This window comes from Portunus trituberculatus, chromosome 31 (assembly GCF_017591435.1).
Source record: "Portunus trituberculatus isolate SZX2019 chromosome 31, ASM1759143v1, whole genome shotgun sequence".
NCBI classification, from domain to species: domain Eukaryota; kingdom Metazoa; phylum Arthropoda; class Malacostraca; order Decapoda; family Portunidae; genus Portunus; species Portunus trituberculatus.
Window position 1 is genome coordinate 18,201,363 of NC_059285.1, and position 22,500 is coordinate 18,223,862.

General features: G+C 39.7%; 1 protein-coding gene across 1 annotated transcript in view; it reads right to left on the reverse strand.

The window, feature by feature from the left end:
- Positions 1-22,500, reverse strand: part of LOC123511288 (armadillo repeat protein deleted in velo-cardio-facial syndrome-like) — a 101,852-nt gene that overhangs the window by 48,276 nt on the left and 31,076 nt on the right. Inside the window, 5 exon segments of the mRNA XM_045267045.1 lie at positions 4,869-5,132; positions 5,879-6,041; positions 7,623-7,672; positions 7,675-7,805; positions 9,599-9,640. Of these exon segments, the coding sequence (XP_045122980.1) occupies positions 4,869-5,132; positions 5,879-6,041; positions 7,623-7,672; positions 7,675-7,805; positions 9,599-9,640 (650 nt within the window).

The following is a 22,500-nucleotide window of genomic DNA, read 5'->3' on the forward strand; positions in this document are numbered from 1 at the left end:
AACAGTGAAACACACACACACACACACACACACACACACACACACACACACACACACACACACACACAGGTTTCCCCCCCTCGCAAACAGAGCACTTGTTTTCATTGTGACAACAGCGATGGAGCAAGTCGCAGTATGGTCTGACGGTTCACTGACTCACACACGCCTCCTCCACATGACTCTGCTGGCACCTGATCACAACATTGTGTGTGACCTTAGTAGCACACGACACATTTCATCGACATGGTTAAATAATTCAACAGGATATTAATAAATAAGCAATGCATCATAGAGAGAGACATAAAAAATTAGTCACAGTAAAGAAAACATAAAAGTATTAGTTATGAGAACATACTGACTATATTAAGTACTACATAGTTCCTGTTAAGTGCTGAAATTACTAGTTATATAGTTAAGGATTAATATAAACTAATAATTTTATACATGTAACACAAAACTTTCTTATTCCTATAGTAGCACTGTGAAACATAAACATGGTAATTCTGTACATACTGCATATTACTTTCCAATGTCTGTAGCAACACTGGTTCTTACGGCGCATGTGAAGACAAAACTGTAGTAACGTTAGAGCATAAAAAGTTAGAGGTACTCACGTGAGCCACAAAGGAGGCAGAGGAAGTGTAGCACAGGCTGAGAGGCAGTAAGAAGGACAGACTCACCTCAGGGCTGGCTGGAGCAAGGGTGAGGCCTCAGAGTGTCAGTGAGAAGGCAGTAAGAAAGCCTGGGGGTTGTACACCAAGAATGGAAACCTGTTAAGTTAGCACTGCCTTCTCTGATCCCTGCATCCCACAGTACTGTACCAGGAGTGAGTGCCACGTGTAACACAACAACACAAGTGCTTGGTGCCGGGAGGTGCCGCACACCACACATCGCGTTCCACAGCGCAAGGACACCACCATCACCCTCACCAACACAACCACCATCACTGCACCAAACGTAAGTGAATATAGTGCAGTGTTCTCTCACATCATGCAAGACTGAGATTCATCAAACTGCACTGGCAGAGATAAAGATGAGGTGTTTTCAGTTCTCATTCCACGCACACAAATAAACAATAAGCCTTACACTCAGAGCACAGTGGCTAGTGCCACTTGTGTTTCCAATTCCTTCCAGGCACTGCTGCCAAGCAAATACAGCCTTGATTTTTTAAGTGTGCATGTCTGTGTATGTGCTAATGATTCTTTTTACAAAACATAATACACAATAGTGACTCTTACTACAGAAGGTAGTACAAATGCTAGTGATGGTGCTGGTGGTGGTGATGAGACAAAGCACCCACATACTGCCAACACCACTCTAGGAACAGAAGACTGACGAGAAATCTGAAGCACATCTTGCAGGACTGAGGTGATACTCATGTGGAAAACAATAACAAAGCATGTAGAACTTTTCAGATTTACCACAATACAATAATACGATCCATTAGAAGATGAAGAACATATGAAAGATTCCCCATAAATCAGAGAAATACACCTAGGGCAAGACATTTGCAAGACATCTGCAACCACAATTCACAACAGCAATAGTGAGGGTGATTGGTTGCAGTATGTGGGCACACCTTGGTAACAGAGGCAGACAGACACACAGGGTGCATGGAGACAAACACTGGCACCCCTCACACTGACTCCCTCACTAAGCCATACAGTGCCATGGGGAGTGAAGATGAGCTGCCTTAAGCCAAGTCTGCATCCAACAATCTCTAGGGTGATCAGATTTACACCAGTATACAATATGTGAGAATACACCACTAGTATATGGCAACCAAACCACCACAGCATCACAGCAATACTATTACCAACACCCACACTACACATAACCACATTCTTGAACCCCAGAACACCATCACCACTTTACATCTACACCAGTATACCATGTCAGAGAATACACCAATAGTACTAAACAACTAAACCACACCACCAAAACACCACACCACCACAGCATCACTATTACCCACAACCAAACCACACATAACCACATCCTCGAACCCTAGGACACCATCACCACCAGTACTATCTATCATTACCATTATCATTACTATCACCACCCCAATGCCACACCACACTAGTATCCCTGACTCTCCAAACATCAGCACCACTAATACTGTGACATCTACACCACACTAAAGGGATTTATTCTATCATGTTTCTCTTTACAGTGTCAAGGAAACAGTGGGAAATGACCTAAAGAAGGGATATATTTTTAGTCATTAGAAGTGCCCTTGGTAAATACTGAACCCTAAGACAAAGGTATAAAGAACAGTGCCTTAAATGTTATGACTTAAAAATTGTTTGATACTAAGATGGATTTTTGGTGTCATTGGAACCTCTAGTCACTACGATTCCATATTAGTGCATCACTATTAATGTCACCACTGATCCTGCATCACGCCACACAAAGAGGATCACCACTAACGTCACCATTAACTCTGCATCACACAAAAAACATTGCCACTAACATCACCACTAACCCTGCTATTGTCACCACTAAGCCTGCTTCATGTCACACACATGGCATCACCACTAATTCTACATCACACCATACACATTCACTAACACCACTAACACCACCACTAACCCTACATAATACCACACTCACAGTATCACCATTGATGTCACCATTAACCCTGCTTCACTCCACACACACATCACCATTAACCCTGCATCACATCACACAAAGGTCATCACCAATGGTATCACCACTAACCCTACATCAAGTCATACACACAGCATCACCACTAACATCACCAACATCACACCAGACAGCAACATAAGAATAAAACCTGAGAACTAACAACTAACCCTAGCAACATCACCAGCATCACCAGTACTACACCAAAAAATATACTACATACACACACCACCACAACTTCCTACACCCATAGTAAACCAAACACCCCACAGCCATTACTGCAATACAAGAAGTTATCAAAATCCCTAACACTGAAACTTTAAAATACAAACACACTTTCACAGCTACAATAACAACACCATCACTGCTACACCAACAAATAGTATATACACACCACTACACTTCCCCACCCCAAAGATTAACTAACGCAACACCTACAAACATTACAAGAATACAAAAAAGTAGGCACATCTATCTTTACTGATTGAAAAATAGTGACATATCCCCACACAGAAGCCCTACTCCCCATTCCCCATTTGCTCAAGTCACAACGCATGCCAGGTCATTCAGAGATGTTGCTCCCGGATGATAAGCGGAAGGTATAGGCAGTAGCAGGACAGTGTGAAGTGATGGCAGCAGCTTCACCTCAGACAACAACCAGTGGTCCCTTTATGTACACACAGCTTATAGAGAGTGAAAGGTGAGAGTTGTGTGGCAAAGCTTGTTAATGTTGTAGTCTTCTTGATTTCATCCCATGGTATAAAAGTCTCTCTCTCTCTCTCTCTTCTCCCTCTTTGAAACAAGTCACTGTGCTGCATGAGACTAAGACAATAGTGAGTTGACAAGGTGTTTAGTAAAAAGTGTTTGCTAACCATCATCATCATCATCATTAGAAGAAGACAAGCCAATGTTTGCAGGACACCAAACTAACAACTAGAAATTAAGACAGTAAAAAGAATGGCGAGATATGACACAATTATTACCACCAATTATTGCCAATTATCAAATCTTTTTAGGCACTTACTCAAAGAAGGTTATCGGAAAAGTATAGATTTTGAAATTTCTACCCAGTTTCAAGGTTGAATGTGGCTGAAGAATAAATGAAGATGTCTTAAGAGCAATTATTCACTAAGGAAAGGTGTACCAAGAGGGAGGCAAAGGATTAGGCTGACAATCAATGAAATAATCACTACACTTCCCAGAATTCAATGCAACACTTTTTTCTCTCACAAATGTGGCTTATCATCAATCAGAAGTCAGGGTTGTGAAGGAGTGCATATTGCATTGACAGACTCAATCCACCACACTCATTCCCATAAAGTCCTGGTCTTTCAACACACATTTAGCAACAATGCTTATTACTGCAAGACTTATCACTTTAAGTTGTATGGTAATGGTCAGTGGATGTAAGACGGGGTAAGTCCTTTACTTTATTTACAATTGAACAAAGAAGCAGAAAAAAATTTAAAGAAGAACAATAGCAACCACATTTCATCCTCATTTGCATCTTATTCTAAACACACTATTGAAAAGAAGTTATAGCATGAGAAGGAATATCTTAAAAAAAAAAATTAAAAAATGAAAATACAATTACATCTTTGTCTCCTACTCCATAATACCAGCTTACCCAACAACAACAACAACAACTCTACAAAGGATTGCACCAACCATAAAAAAAAATCTTCAAAGTGAACCACAGCAGAATCACCATAGAGGAGAAAAAACAACCAAACCATCACATGATGACCAAAGACACGACTAGACAAACCAAACCAGACAAACCAAACCAAATCTAACCTAACCAAACAATAAACAAGAGTCAACTAACAATTAAAAAATAAGAAAAAGAGAAAAAAAAGGGGATAAGAAAAAAGACAAACCTAACTTGATACTAAACAAAACCCAACTCACAAAAAAAAAGGAAAAAAAAAAAAAAAAAAAAACCCTTACCCAACACTAACAAAAACTCAACAAAAAGAAAACAAAAGCAGCAAGAGACCAACAAACGAACATCCTCACGCTGTTTCCAGACTAAGTGCAAGACCTCCAGACAGACAGAGCCAAACAGAGAACATTAACAAGACATGAAAGGAACGAGTGAGTGAGAGTGAGTGAGTGAGTGAGTGAGTGAGTGAGAGGTGCAGAGTGGAGTGTAGAGGCAGGGAGGCATGGTGTGGGGGTGAGGGGAGGACAGGCAAGGGCGGCAAGGGGGTGCGTACCTCTGTGCATGGTGCGGTGTGGAGGGGGGGACTCGGAGCGTTCACTAGGCGAAGGTGGGGTGGGGGGTCGCTGTAAGTAGCCAGGATCCACGTAGTTACCTGCTCCATCGCCTCGAAAGTGCCCACTGTAGCTCGCCTGGGTCTGGGGGGGCGGGTAACCCACTTGGTCGTAGGGGTAGTCCCCCCGCGGCCCCCGGGAGTAGGGGTCATAGTCATACCCTGCAGTGGAGGTGGGGGGGTAGCCTTCGTAGCGACTCCGGGATCCTGGGGTGGGATAGGGGAAAAGGGGGGAAGGAGGAGGAGAAAAAAACAAATCTTAGTTAACTGCATTCATTTTCTCCAACAAAAAAACTTAACTACTCATACTGAATATCACAAGCAAACCATACAAATGTGGTTAACTCTACATACAATCTTGCCACAAAGTGAAAAAAAGAAATATTATCTATGGTGAAATAAATGTACTGTATCATACAGAATCTAATGCACACAGTAGAAATTCAGTTTATTGTTGCTATTGTTTGACATTTGGTATTCCTTGAGATGGCTGTCCAGGAATCTGAATCACCCATTAATTGCAAACATCATAAAACTTCTCTCCTAACTCCAATAATCAGGGTACCACTCACTTCAAGAAGGCTAACGCAGTACACATGTAGCTCATCTCACACAAAACTTTCTTTCCTCTTCCCCTCAAATTGTTACTCTAACTTCTTACATAAAAAAGAAAAAATCTGTATTACCACAATGCTTCTCATATACAATACACTGATACCTTTTTTATCCACACCACAAAACCAACAACACAATGTAAATATATGAAAAAACAAGACTTCATGAAACTTCACCAGAAACACAAATAAAAGTGAAGGATAAATACAATAAAGTAAATACAACCAGGTAAATACAATCAGGAAATACAACCACATGACAAACACAACAATCAAGAAATACAACTGCACAGATAAACCCAACAACAATAACACAAGTAGATGAACAAAGCCTCTTACCAGCTTCACTAGAGGGGGAGTGAGGCCTGTAGGAATCCATGGCATAGCCGGACGGGACGGGGGCTTGTGCATACGGGTACTCGCCCAACTGCTGGGAGTCGAGCACCTCCCCGTCAGGCCCTATGTGGTGCACCTCACGAATGACTTTGGTGGTGGTGGTGATCTGCCACAGTAAGGAAAAGTATGTTCGTGTGGGTGTGACAGAGAGGTGTGCTTAGGATCAGAGGCAGGATGAATCAGTGTTAGGGTGATGGATTGGTATGTTTAGAATCAGAAGTAGGATGGATTAACCCCTTCAATACTAGGATACATTTTTACCTTGAGATTTGTGTACGATTAGACCATTTTATTGACATTAGAAAGGGTCTATGGAGATCAGAAGATTAATAGCCACAGTCTTCACTATTTTAATCCCCTACATGAGTTACTGAAGTTGCATAAAATCAGCAAATAGTAAACAGAATGAATATGGAAATGCACCATGGTACTGAAGGGGTTAATGTTAGGATGGTGGATTGGTGTGTTTAGAATCAGAAGCAGGATGTTTTAATGTTAGGGTGGTGGATTGGTGTGTTTAGGATCAAAAGTAGGATGGATTAGTGTTAGGATGGTGGATTGGTGTGTTTAGTATAAGAATAAATAGGATAGTTTAATGTTAGGGTGGTGGATTAGTGTGTTTTAGGATCAGAAGTAATGTATTGTTGCTTCTTCCTGGGTGTTTTGAGTTTTGAGTGTGATTAATTTAGTTTTTTCTTGATTTGTTGAAGGTTTTGGATCTATTGAGTTTCTCTCCTCTGTGTTTTGAGTTTTTGTTGATTAAATCCTTAAATCTACCAACAATTTTTTTTTTTCCGTGTTTTTATTATTTCTTTTTCTTCTTGATTAAGTCCTTGAATTTATGGACAGTTTCTCTTCCTTTGCATTTTTTTCCCATAATCACTTGAAGTTCCTGAATCTACTGACAATTTTCCTTCCTGAGTATTTTCCCTCTGTCTTAGTCCTCTGATAAGCCAATAACTACCCTATAAAGACTGATGTTTGGTGATTTTTCAGCAGACCAGAGTATTCAACAAGATTCAGGAAGATATAAGGCACAGTGGAGGTTGGTGTGACATGATACCTGACTAGTGATGATGACTTTTTTTTTTTCTACATTTTAAAAATATAACACAGCCTTGGACAATTGTATATGTCAATCATAATCTCCAAGGAAAAAAAGTGAGTTTACAAATGTTCAAAGTTGTAAATAATAATAACTGTTCTTTGTTGCAATTTAAGTTTAATCTTATCCTCTTTCCCAGACAAGGCTTTTGAGTTAATATTCTCTCTCTCTCTCTCTCTCTCTCTCTCTCTCTCTCTCTCTCTCTCTCTCAACCTCCTCTTCCTCCCTCACTCACTATCTCTTTTTCCCTTCCTTACAGCCTCTTTTTTCTTCTCTCACAACCTCTATTCTCTCCCTCAATCTTCCCCCCCCCCTGTCTCTTTCTCTCTCTCTTAACCTCTTCTACCTTCCTCACTCACTACCTCTTTCCCCTCCCTTACCTCCATTACTCCCCCAATCATTTTCCCCCCTCACAACTCCCTTCCCTCCATACCACTCAAACTCTGTTTCCCCTCACAACCTCTATTCCTCCCTCAATCTTTTTTCCCTTCCTCATAGTTTCTTCTGCCTCTCACAACCATTTTTTCTCTCCCTCCTACTCATGTCTCCTCCCATCACAATCTCTTCTCCCTCCCTCATTACCTGTTGAGTGGTGTGTTGGGTCTGCTTGCGAGAGACCAGCTGGGTGCTCTCCCCGCCGAGGAGAGGGACTGGCGTGAGGAGGTGTTGTCAGGGGAGCCGTGGGGGTGTGGGAGCCCGTTGGTGGTGTGGGGGCCGTAGTCCACACTGTAGGTGGTGGTGGTGGTGGTCACCTCCGGCTGGCCCCTGCAATGGAAGTGTTAGTCAGTTGGTTGTTTTGGTGGTGAATGGTGAATGGTAGTGGTTAGTGGTGGTGGTGGTGAAGATGGTAGTGGTGGTGGTGGTGGTGGTGGTGGTGGTGGTGGTGGTGGTGGTGGTGGTGGTGGTGTATTGTTGTTTGTGGTGGTTTAAATGGAGTAGAGAATGTGTGTGATGTATCTTCTTTCAGTTAGTTGTTAGCATTGGTATTATCGGTTGTGATTATGTAGTTAGTGAAGAGCATCTGAAGTTTACATCATTGTGTATCATTAGTTGTGATTTTTGTTAGTAAAAAGCATTTAAAATTCATACCAGAACACTTAACAATGAGAGATTTGTGACTTTTATTTGTTATAGTTAATTTTGTTGTTATTACTATTGAAGCTTTATATTTCTCTATTACTCTATATAAATGTACTGTGTTTTCTTCATCATTATCACCACCAGTGTGGCAACCTGTGGTATTAGTGCAACAGGGAAGTGTGTTAGGAGATACATAGTAATAATATAAACTAATGCACAATAAAAGAACTACAAGATGCATAGGTCCATGCTGAGGCTATATACTGTATCACCAACACTGCATCACCTTTTCTCCATCATAAAAACAAAAATAAAGATAGATAAATAAATGGTGCACAGTAATGGATGCATGCAGGATACAAGAAGGAAAACTATTTCAACTTCCAGTAATCTGTATCATCACTTGTTATTGTTATCATCATCAAGAAACTAACAGACCAAAATGTGCATTACAGGAAACAGGATGGAAATTTTTATACCAACGTGCAGCAATCTATTATTATCACTGCCATTATCTATTACTATTATTATTATTATCATTACTATTACTATTATTATTATTATTGGTTATGAACTAAGCAATTAAAACACAAGAGCACATCAAAAATAGGAAGATAACTAATTATTCAGGCCTCTTCAAAAATGCATCCAAGTCTCCAGTGAAATGAGTAGCACATTTAAGAAAAATATATGTATATATTGATAACCCATTAAATAAATATGAGCAACTCACAATTAATTTCCTGCATGAAAAAACAAGCAGGCATAAAAACTACATCATCCTCAAATATCTTCTAAATCACAGCAAAAGTTACAGACTAAATAAATAAATAAATAAATAAAAGAACAGAAAGCCATACCAGTCATTTAATAATTATTTCCACCGATAAGAGAAGAATTACTGTAACAACTGCCTATGTATTTCTAATGAGGTGTAAAAATACAGTATGGCATTCCAGAGTATAAGAAAAAATAATAAATAAACAAATAAATAAATAAATGAAGAAATAAAACATAAATACAAATCAGCCAGAATTTTGTATACAAGAGAGGCAAGCATAAAGAACAGAGTATTTTCTCCAGTGACAGCCAGAAGAGAAAAAATATCATAAAACATTCCAGTGCATTAAAAACTGGAGATTAAAAACACCTAATTTCTAGCAAAGAATTACCACTAAAACTTCATATAAAAAGGTAGAGAAAAAAATAATAAATCAACTAATAACATACACATATCAATAAAAAAACAAAAACAAAGAAAAAATAAACCAATAAAAAAATGTTGTACAGAATCAAACACCAATCCACACTACCATATGCAACACCAGCCCTCCAAATACCAGAGAAGGAAGGAAGGAGCACTGCATACCACCCTTCCTCCAACACCCAAAGAATGACATCCATGGCAGCAACTCTATCACAACTCTACACAGACTATAAGATGCACAAACTTCACTCTGAGTGGCTCATAAACTTACACATTAGACTTGTTCTTTGCTATCCGCTCCTTGTCTAAGATTCTGGAGAGGGTGGAGGGAGAGACCAAGTGGGGTTAGTGGGGCTTAGGACAGACAACATTATGGGGGAGTGGCAGTGGTTGCAGGGGCAGTCCAGTCGAGGGTTAGTTGGTTGGTAGATAAATCCGTTACTGCAATTAGTGGCAGAGTCTTGCTGAGTGGTTTAGGTTGTTATGTGGTGTTGGTAATGGTGTTGGGAATGTAAGTTTGTGTGTGTGCATGTGTATGTGTTATTAGAAATGGCGAGTTAATGATGGTTTCTTGAGTGCAGTCTAAACCAGTAAAAAATAAATAAATAAATATGTGTTTTGTGAGTGTAGTGTAAGCTGTTAGTATGTGCTAAAAAAAAAAACAGCAAAATAGTCATAAGAAGTGTGTTTTGTGAGTGGTCTTAGTTGTATGTGCTACCAAAACCAGTAAAATAGAAATAATAGTGTTTCATGAGAGTGGTGTTATCTGTATGTGCGACAAGAAATGGTGTGATAATGGTGTGTTTGTTGAGTGTGGCCTAGAATGTTGGTGCTGTATGTGCTATTAGAACCAGTACAGTAATGGTGTGTTGGAGTGTCAGCAACTAAATGATTGAGTGTACAGGACTTATGTGTGTCTAGTTGTAGAGTTAGTGAACATAAAATCATAAGAGAAGAGGGAATCTGCAAGAGGCTGTCAGGCCTACACATGGCATTCCCTGTATGAGAAAAGCTGCCTAATTCCATCTAACATCCCCATCCATAAGCTGATCTAATTTTCTTTTAAAGGTCCCAATTGACTCATCACTAACAACAAGAACATACTGAATGTATATTGATGGCATTGTTGTGAGTAAATCTTTGAGTGTAGAGTGTTGAGGTCTGAAGAGAAGCACATGAAGACTAAACACTGGGACCATATCACTAAATCCCAAGAAAATTTTTAAGCCCTTTATATCTCAAATCATTACAGTACAGGCAACCCCCGTTTAACGAAGGTTCACACAATGAAATTTTGCTACAACGAAGGTTTCGTTTTACTATCATCTGCTCATTTAACGAACACCAAACTCGCTTTAACGAAGTTTTATACAGGTAATTTTTTTCCAAATTTGAAAGCCCCACCGTATCATACAAGCTGACAGGCTTTTGAATACACCAGGAGCTGCTGGTACTAAGGCCTGCCTCAGGAGAAATCCTGAGACACCTGTAGAATAAAAATCAAGATCAAGCCTCTCGTGGACAACACAGGCACTGCCGATACAAAGGCCTAACTCAGAAGAAATTCTGCGTCACCTGTAGCATCAAGATCAAGATCAAGATCACGCACCACTCACTCCCCAGTCAAAACATAACAGCGTCACCAGCAGCTCATCTTCCCTAGTTCAACTTACCACCAAAACGCCCTGCAATGTGGCCTAACGTTCCTAAGAAGACCAGGAAGTGTCTTACTCTCGAAGTGAAGCTGGGTATTATTCACAGACAAGAGAGAGGCCAGAAAACTAATAACATTGCTTGCCACCATCTTGACTCCATCTACTGTCTACTATTTTCAAGTCAGCAGACTCTATTAAGAAGGCTGGTGAGACCGCATCTTTCTTGTAAGCTAAAAGAACCACCTGAACTCGTGACTCTACAATGGATAAAATGGAAAGCCTTGTGGAAATGTGGTACATAAGTTTTGTATGCAGTACAATGATGCGCCCTTTGTTTACATTCCACAGGTTGCCGGTTAGTATATTTCCCGTTTCACTCTCCCTCCCTTCATAAAGTTAAGATCATCAACATTATAAAGTTACGTACATTAGTGTACATTATAATGACTTAAATTAAAGCACCTAAATGTTTAACTTCATAATTTTTACTTTCATTAAACCTTTTACTGTATTATGATGCACTCTCGCTTTGCTTACTCTCAATGGAAGTTCAAATCAGGGGTTAAACTTGTTGTAATCAGTTCGCTTAATGAAGTTTCGCTTAACAAAGTGTTTTCTAGGAATGTAACCCCTTCGTTAAGCGGGGATTGCCTGTATATAATTTCGGCATGAACAATTAACGTAAAGCTCATACTGTCCTGCCTCTCTATCTGCCCTATTGGGTTACAGTTATAGATGTTCCCTGCTTTCAACTCACTCCAGACAAACAGGAAGCTAAACTCACCAGCATTGTTCAGCAGTGTCTATTACAGGTAAGGGTCAGCACAGCACCAGAAAAGCCTCTCTAAGAATAACCTGCTTTATTTACAGGTATGAGTACAGGATGTCACCGACTTATGATGGATTAATGTGTGGCATTCTAATGGATTATTTTGTCATTGGTTATTATTGTTGTTTGGGTTGTGTAAAGGAGTATTCTTTAGATACTGTATATATGTAACTAACGCACTTAGTTTCTCTCTCTCTCTCTCTCTCTCTCTCTCTCTCTCTCTCTCTCTCATCACTGTAACTGGGTAAGCCACACAAACCACTGCTCAACAAACACACATGTATTAGTTTCTGTGTTGAGTTTGTAAACATGACTGTTATGCCACACAAATTTTCCCTGAAAGTATAGCAAGTCAATTTCCACCAGCATCAACGTAAATATTTACCTTAGACTGAATATAAACTGAACTGAAATTAATTAGTGGACCTTACTGTCTTATTGGTCTATGACAAATTGAACGTGAAAGATTAATCAAAGGAGCAACGGCACATCAGTGAATCAATCTTTTGTTTTGACTCATCATGGCATGGCTAAAACTCACATTCTTGATCCATTCACTGCTGCTTGTCTCTTGGTACACCTCATTCATCACTGACCACTCTCACTCATTGCTCCTCATTCCATCACCTCCAAACATTACAATGGCTACAAATGGCAAAATCTATTCTTTTTTTTATCCAATTCTTTCTTTAGGTTGTCATAAAGGTTTCACAGACTGCTTCTTAGGGATGGGAATTGCTGTATATTGCAGTTAGTGGGTTAGATGTTTTGTTCCCTTCACAATGACTACTTTGCAAAGGCCACAGTTTGGTCAGTCAGTTGTGGTTAGTGCTCTCATTAATGATGCAGAGTTAGTGTTAAACCATCACTAATACCAAGCTAACTCCCTTCAAAACTTCAAGTGACTTCCACCAAAACCTGATAAAAGTTAATTAAGATATGAAGACAATAAAAAATACAGATGTAAATAAAATGGAAGAAAAAAAAAAAAAAAAAAAAAAAAAAAGTGTTCCTTTGAGCAATGTCTATGTGCAATGAGTATGATGGAACAGGAAGGAAGTAATTCACTGTGTGTGTGTGTGTGTGTGTGTGTGTGTGTGTGTGTGTGTGTGTGTGTGTGTGTGTGTGTGTGTGTGTGTGTTTGAGCAAGTGTGTGTTAGTGTGAGCTTTACGAGTACATCACCACCTGGCCTCCGCTGCACACCTGCTTGTGTTACACCTGGGGAGAGGAGGTTAGTAGCACCAGGGAATAATTGAATATCATAAAAACTAAACAGGATGGACAAAATTACCAGAGGAAGTCAGGAGCAAAGTATAAAATTTGATAACACATGAAATGATGTCACAGTAAAAAAAATATATAATAATAATACAGATGTGAAATACTGCAGTTAACTGGTCAAATCACAGTGATGTCTGAAAAGTTATAATCATTTAAGTTAAAACATGAATCCAACCTCAAATATTGTCGATAGTTAACAAGTAACCACTTAATAACATACATTACAGGATCACTACAACCTCACACACACTTAATAACACTACACCACTCACACCACTCATAACACTACAAGCTACAGGGGTGAGGCACCACAACCTTATCCTGCATGCCAAGGCTCACCACTACAGAGGAGGCTCACCACTGCACCACTACACTAGAGAAGGCAAGGACAGAGGTGAGTCGGTCAGGTTCTCTATCCATCACCACACCTACTCTTGGCACTCAGACATGTTATGTTTGCTTCACTGAACACTCTCTCCACACTTACAAGACCACTACAATTCATTACTAAACATTTTCCAAGTGCCAAGTGGATAGAACACTTATTGATTATCAAACATTTCTAAGTGCCAAGTGTATTAAAGAAGTGCAAGAGTGACAGTTCTTGCACAGGTTAAGCCTCTGTACTGAGGTGGAAGCGAGGGGCATGCCACAGGATGCCAGTGTCTGCACACCAGCCACACAACCTTACTAACATCATGTCTATTCACAACACTAGCTACTGTGCACCTAAACTGACGAGTCTCCTTACCACACCATTTTCTCTGAGTCTGTGGCAGAACTGAGGTGTTAGGAAGTGAGACAGACACAATGATATAACACATCACAAACATATTAATAGTATGTTACCCTGCCCACCATCTTCTGCAAGTCTGGAAAAGTGAGGTACTTATAACACAAACACTGATTTAACACCTCACACAAGCTACACCCTTTCAGTCAGCTACTTGCCATGAACCAAACCATACCATCTGCCTGAGAGTGAGTTATTGTATGAAACAACACACAGAAATACATCAAGACCTTGGTGTTATCCTCTCTCTCTCTCTCTCACTCACACACACACACACACACACACACACAGATATCCACTACACTATAGGATATTTTACTTAACCAATCCATTGTTTTGTCTTCCTAGAATATGGGTTAATTTTGTAGCAGCATCATTGCAGTCACTTTTTAAATTCCACCATCAAATCTTTAGTTCTAAGTAAGGAGTTTGTTTAATAAAAGTTCTCTAGTTTTCTTGGTGAGAAGTTAGCTGGAAGACGCAGAGAAGGTAGAGATTGGAATGTATCATTGGTTCTAACGCTGCTACAAAAGACACCTACATTAATATGCCTTTACCTGTTCCATTCTATTCTTCAGCAGTGCAAGGAAAAAATAAATAGGTCCATAGTGACACTTGCTTCTACGAACACAGCCGCACCATGAAGCCATCTGTCAGTTCCTTACACAAAGAAACCACAACCACAAAATAGTGTGCAACCAAAGCCAGGAAAACAACACTGTGTTCCATATAAAAAAAGGGTAACCCCATAACCACAAAAAAAATATGTGCAAATGAAGCAAGGAAAAAAATAAGTGTTTCATACCAAATAGTGTAAACCACAACCACATAAAAGGTGCAACCGAGGAGGGGACAACAGAAAACGTCTCAATCTGTGAGGAAATGAAGCCTGCACACACAAGCTTCAGGTGAGTGTGAGGGAACGAGCAAGGTGAACACAGCGCAACAAGCCAAGAACACCTGGGAGGCCCACAGCAGGTAAGTGTGGGGCAAAAGGGGGTGGGGGAGGGGTTAAATCCACCTGTACTTTAGGGGGAGGGTAGTTACGGGGGAGAGGAGGGGGCATCCATCACCTCAATAAAGGGAAACTAAGGGGGGAAAACAGATGAAAGAATGGAGGGCTAGAAAGGTCAGGAAATATGGGTCAGGGAGAGGGAAATGATTACCTCTATTAAGGAAAGAGGAAGGAAGGAAAGAGGGAAAGACAGACTGTGGGGAAGGTGAACAGATGGGAGGCGGAGGAGCTGAGAGTGGATCATTAGCTCTATAAAGGAGAGAGGCTGGAGGGAAAGAAAAGGATGGGGAACAGAGAAACACTCACAAGATGGAGTGACAAGGAGTGGAGGAACATTCATTCTATATAAAGGAGAGAGAAAGGAGGAAAAGTAATGGAAGTCTGGAATAAAGACATGGACAGTGGCTGAGGGAGAGGTAAGAGGTAACACACACACACACACACACACACACACACACACACACACACACACACACACACACACACACACACACACAGGGACACAGTGCTGGCATGATGCTGAGAGGAAGGAAAGGTGTCAGTAACAGTACAGTTTCAGAAAGTCTTAAGATTAACCTACTACACTTAACTTCCCTTGCATTTTCCTTCAATCTTAGAAAAAGCAAGGGATATGAATAAGTGCAGCATGTTATTCTATTATTTGATATGACTTCCATTTATAGCACAGAGGAGGAGGAGGAGGAAAAGGAGGGAAGTACAGTTGATGGGCAAGGGAGCAAGGGAGAGGGAAGGAACAGGATAACAGGAAAGGGGTAAGGGAGAGAGTAAGGGAGTGAGGAAACAATACGGATGAAACTGGAGATGAAGGAAGGGATGGAGAGGGGGAACATGGGGGAGATGGGGAGGGCAGGAGGTGGTGGGGGTGCATAGAAGCTCCGTGAGTGAGGTGTGGGTGTCACGGGTGGGTGAGTGTGTGAGTGAGGGCACAGCAACACATGGTGGGGGGGGAGGGGAGGCATAACACACCTGAGGAAGGGAAGAAAAGGCGGAGTAAGACCAAAAAATTACCTTATTACTGCGAAACTTTCTCTCCCGAACGCTGACCATCAAACCTTCAACTGTTGAGACACAGAAATACCAACAATTACTGACATGAGAGACACAGGACACACAGCTGAGGAAACACACACACACACACACACGCACACGCACACGCACACACACACATACATACACACTCCCTCTAACACAAACATACTCTGAAACACTTTGCTTTACACCTCCACTGTTTTTAAAAGGCTCTATGTGAAGTTATGTGCATTTCTTAGCATGTTTTTAAAGTTGTAGTGGCAAATCAACTAGATTTATATATTCTTAACTGGAGAAACAATATTGAGAATCCAGTTATTCATCTCTGTGGCCTTTGAAAGTAGTCATGGTGAGAGAGCAAAGTGTTTCAGAATACTGGTCACACACACACATACACAGACACCTCAGCATAACACAGATACATACTTAGATGACACTCGTATTGACACGTGACAGGGAAATACACACACAGAGGACATTATAGGACATGAGTAAATCACAATGCGGCATAATACACCAGACATACAGCACAATGAATGAAAGAATTAAAACACTCACACAGATTTTGTATCATATCATTCCTCAGACAGACCACATGAAGAGGGACAGATAAAACAATTCACCACAAATACACACTTCAAAACACACACAAACAAACATACAGACACATAAAAGCAGTAAATATATCACAGCACAAAGAATGAAAGAATTAAAACACTCACACAGATTTTCACTAAGAGGGACTGATAAAACAATTCAACACACACACAAGCACTTCAAAACACACACAAACAAACACACAGGCACATAAAATCAGTAAATAAATCCAAGTCGTCACAGGACAAAGTTGCCGGCCAAACTAACTGAGGCACTTCATAAATCTTGGACTCAATAAATAAAAAAAAAAAAAAATTTTAACCCTCCATAAATTGTTGAGTGTCATTTTTAGGTGGTGCGCCTTTCAACCGATGCCTGCCTCTGTGAAAACACCGCGCCAGCCTGCATCAAACTTTTCAATGCAATAAACTTTAGTGTCCGGCCTTCTGTCTGTCTTTCTGCCTGCCTGCCTGTTTGCCTGCTTGTCTGTCTGTCTGTCTGTCTCTCTTTGGCCTTCATTCTTACCTGTTTGTCTGCCTGTCTATGATGCTTTCTGTCTATCTGATTGCCTGCCTGTCTGTCTCTCTTTAGCCTTCTTTCCAGTCTGCCTGTCTATGAAGCTTTCTGTCTATCTGCTAGCCTGCCTGTCTTTATTTGGCCTTCCTTTCTGCCTGCCTGTCTATGGAGCTTTCTATCTGTCATCTGCCTGCCTGTTTGTCTCTCTTTGGCATTCCTTCCTACCTGTCTAATCTATAAAATTTACTACTATTTATCTTTCTGCCTGCCTGTCTCTCTTTGGCTTTCCTTTCTGCCTGTTTGTCTGTCTACCTATCTATGAAGCTTTGTCTGTCTGTCTATCTGCCTACCTGCCTGTCTTTTTAGGCCTTCCTCCATGACCTGTCTGCCTGTCTTTGAGTCTTCCTTTCCTGTTTCATGTCTATCTGCATGTCTATAAGCCTTTCTGTCTGTCTATCTGTCTATCAGCTGTCTGCCTCTCTTCCTGTCAGTCTGTCTGTGTGTCATTCCTCTCAACTTTATAAACTTCATTCATCCTTCCTTTTACACAGCACAAAAAGAAGGATGTCCTGTACAGCTATACCTGGAAACACTGAAACACTCTTCCTGGCATCTCTGAAAGGAGATCCCAGTTCTATCCAGTTCTATCCCAACACAAACAGCAGCAGAGATTTTTCAATACTGCAAAACCCACCCACACACCCACACTTACAGCAACACTCCTTACTTGGAATATACATGTAGGAACACACTCATACTTACACACAAGCCTGTCAACACACACCACACCATGCAACACATATCCACACTCACACCAACACTTCCTCCTTAAATGCAGAAACACACCCATGTCCCCTAAGCCTAGCAACACACACCCACACCCTGCAACACATGCCCACTCACAGCAACACTCCCTCCTTGGAACACACAGAAACACACTCATACTTACACACAAGCCCATGAACACACACCAGCACTCTGCAGCACACACAACACACTCACAGTTACACCCAAGCCTGCCAATACACACCAGCACCCTGCAACACACAGCCACGCCTACATAAGTCCCCCCCTTCCCCTCGCCACTCTGTCCAGACGCAAAAAAGAAAACAGAGCAATGGTGAAACTTCGAGTCCAAACAGCACCTCTAACAAAAATGAGAGGCAATAGGCATTAATCTGACCCTTTAGTGCGGCCATAATTGTTGCCTTGCTGTGCATTCAGTGAGTGTGCCAGACTGCCATTAATTTCTAGCCTTGTAAGACCCACTCCTGATTACTCCCAGACAAAAAGTGTGCAGTATATCCAAAAACTTCCATAATGCATTCTTAAATTTCTAAAGTGAGATTCAAAGTTGATGATAAAAATTCTTTGGTTCTATACGAGTTCTTATAATAATCGTTTTCTTTTCTTTCCATCAAAGTAATTTATATTCATTCACCCAACTTAGTGTGATATTGTTCTTCATTTGGTACTCTTTCTGTTTAGTCTACCTCATTATCATCTTCCATAGTTAATTTTATCTAACTAGATCTATCTAAATCTTGCACACAATTAATCTTCCCAAGGTACATGTCCTTATCCTAATTCATCTAATCTAATCTTAACATTATTCCTTCCTTAGTGAACCTAACTTTACCTAACTTATTTCAACATGGCTTAGAATGACTTCTCTTTTCACAAGGTACATACAGTATACCCTCACCTGACCTAATCTATCCTATCCTAATCATAAGAATTATCTATGGTGGTATAAATCTTGTATATTTGTACAGGAAAATTTATTTATGGTAGACTAAAGTAATAGTTTTAATTTTTTTAGTCTAGTAATCTCACAGTAATCTCAATAAAGTTTTGCTAAATTTCCTTCACATAATCAAGGAAACAAAATAAATATACAGTTAAGAATTTGGGAAATGAAAAAAAATAGTCTCTGAAAGTTTGAGAGCATATAAAATACATACATGTACACTCAAACAAGAAACAATAACCATTCATCAGAGACACAACAAAAAAATAAAGGAATAAAATATCGTGAAAAATGAAGAGAACAAAAACACTGGAAAAACAATAAATATATATATAAAAAAAAAAAAAAGTGACAGAGGAGCTGAGGCTGACCCAAAAAACAAAAATCATTCCATTATGAGACTGGTGACCTGTGCTGATTGACCTCACAGACTCACTCATCCCCCACACCCCCCATGGCAGGTTAAGTACACATGTCGGCATCAGTGAGGCGGGGTGGGGAGCACGTAGACACACACCAGGACCCCAAAAGGCCTAATGGCACAGCCACATATAAGGCACATTACACACCTTAGTGGCCTGCCATCTGCTGCCTTAAGCCTAATGTTTTGTCAACGAGGAACCTAAAAGCTAAAATAAAATTACAAACTTATTTAACAAACATTTCACTAAAAACACACAAAAACCCAGAAAATATATAAATAAAAAAAATTTTAAAAAGGAGAGGATAATTTTTAAGCCGTGATAATACCTCAGTAATACACAAGATTATCTAACATACAGTAACCACACTGACATTCACACATAGCTGCCCAATGCTCCACAACACACCTCAATGCACCTTAGCCTTTCATCACTGCCCTTATCAATCACCCTCTTATCCTTTGCCCACACATCCTCCAACTGTTCACAATCTTTGCTTTTCTCTTACTGGCAAACTCTGGAACTCTCTGCCTGCTTTTGTGTTCCCTTCTGCTTATGACTTCAACTCCTTCAAGAGGGAGGTTTAAATACAATTATCAATGTAATCTTAGTCTTGTTTTCTTATACTATATACCTCTTTTTAGAGTATCTTTAGTGTAGTTTTTCTTTTTTTTCTTTTTTTCTTTGTAAGTTTTTGTCACTCCTGGCCAGTGTGCTTCTATTTCTCTATATACCTGACAAGACAAGGGCCTCTCACACCACTCACTCTCTTATTCCCTTAAACTTTCATACATAGAACTAAAATAATGAGCTAATAAATAAAAACACCCTCCCTCTAACCTCAAATACTCTCTCTCCGTCAACTACCCTTCTACCAACCTTATTCTTTCATCACCCTTCCTCCCTCATCATTTCCGCACCCTCACCACTCACCACTCTCTTATATATATATATCTCAACTACCAACTGCTTCCATCACCTCAACACCACCCACCCTTGCATATCCCCCATCACCAATACATCACCCACCAACCACTCCCATCACCTCCCTTGCATATTCTCCCAATCACCCACCAGCCCCTCCCATCAGCCCTGCATGCCTCTGATAAGCACAATCTCATGCCTAACTTGGTGGTATCAGTGGTGGAGAGAAGGTGAGATTATCACTACTTCATATCTAATCAGCCAGGTCTGCCAACATTACAAGCACAGCACCTTACTGTAATAATGTGCTTACTGCTCCAAATGGCATGTGTACAATTCTAAAACTAGGATAGATGTATGTATATTGTGACAGAATAATGCGAGTTTGGTTAAAATATTGTATGCTGTAAGTGGATACAACTAAATGAATACAAATATAGGCAGTCTCTCATACAGATAAATATATACACTCTCTCTCTCTCTCTCTCTCTCTCTCTCTCTCTCTCTCTCTCTCACACATGCAAGCTCACTCAGACACGCATACACAGCTGGGACATGCATATTTACACCTCCTCTGGTCAGCCTGCCTGCAAGATCACCATGCAGTATTGCCAAAGCTGACACAAAGCACACCTGTTGCTGGGAATACAGATGACACTCAACAAAGGAAGGATAGAGAAGAAGCTACTCTCACAAAATAGTAAAGTGAAGAAATAAAAGGAAATAAAAACAGATAATCTAATATGCAAACAATGGATGGAAAAGAATTATCAAAGAATTATACAAATGATAGTCAGCAAAAGAGTGGCTAAAAATCTACTCTGAGAAAACTGTAATGTGGTAAAAGAAAGAAAAAAAGAGACAGTGAGAAATCTAACATACAAACAATAGAAAGAAACAATTATCAATAAAGAAAAGAATGCAATATGAATCTACTAAATAAAGATGACAAAGTAAATGAAACAAAGGAAGCACACATACAAATATACAGAATATTATAGAGACATAATAATATATGTATATGTTGGATAAATAGAAAAATTAACATTAATTGATATTATTTATGAACAAAAGAAATATAGGTTGGGAAGACAAGAGAAGGTACAATATTAAATCAACAGCTGCAAAGTTAAGAAAACAGTTATGCCATGGAAATTAGAGAGAACAAATACAATACTGTTGAAAAGAGGATGTACAATATCAAATGAACAAATCTTTCACAATTCAAGACCATGAATAGTGTTACAATAAAAAGATAGGGAGACTAAAAGATACAGTGCAAGAAGACAAGAGGATGAATACAGAACTGAATAAATTTATGAGTAAAAACAATGTTGGAAAGAAAGGCTTCAGATGAGAGACTAACAAATAAACTCATGAAAGAAAAAAAAACAAAAACAAAACCAACTAAATATGTTATGAAGAAAGGTCAGCAAATATAATAAATGCATGTAGTAAAATACAAAAAAATACATAAATAAATAAATAAATAAATAAAATAAATACATAAATAAATAAATAAATAAATAGAAAAAAAGACAAGTTAAGACCAAAAAAAAAGAAAATAAAAAAATACAAGAAACACAATAAACTTTCAAATAAAAAAATATACAGACCAACAAAATACAAAAAAAAAAAACAATTAAATAAACAAGAAAAATAAATAAATAAGGACAAGATAAATCAACAAATCAACACCAACCCAAACCAACTCACTACAATAAAAACAAACCGCTACAAACTCAGGAACCAAAAATGACAAAGTTACACAAATACAATGCCGGCAAAAATAACTAACGTGTGTAGACTACCGAGAACCTTTCAAATAATACATAATGCTGGAATGAGAGAGAGAGAGAGAGAGAGAGAGAGAGAGAGAGAGAGAGAGAGAGAGAGAGAGAGAGAGAGAGAGAGAGAGAGAGAGAGAGAGAGAGAGAGAGAGAGAGAGAGAGAGAGAGAGAGGACGAAAGGGAGGCTAAAAATTATAAATACACTTGCAGAGCTAACCGGCAGAGTCCATATCCTGAAGGAACGAAGAGAGAAAAAAAAAAAAAAAAAAGGGAAAAGAGGGGAAAAAAGAAAAATATACATATCTTACTACACATGCCTTCAAGTGATACTCATGCAAACACTGGGTCTGAATTGAGGGAGGGGAGAGGGAGAGGGAGAGGGAGAGGGAGAGGGGAAGGGGAAGGGGATGGAGAAGAAAAGGAAAAGAGAGAAGAGGAGGAGGAGAGGGGAAGGAGATGGAGATGAAAAGGAAAGAAGGGAGGGGAAAGGAAAGGATGAGGGGGAAGAGGCGGGAAGGAGAGGAAGGAAGAAGGAATAGGAAAGGAAAGG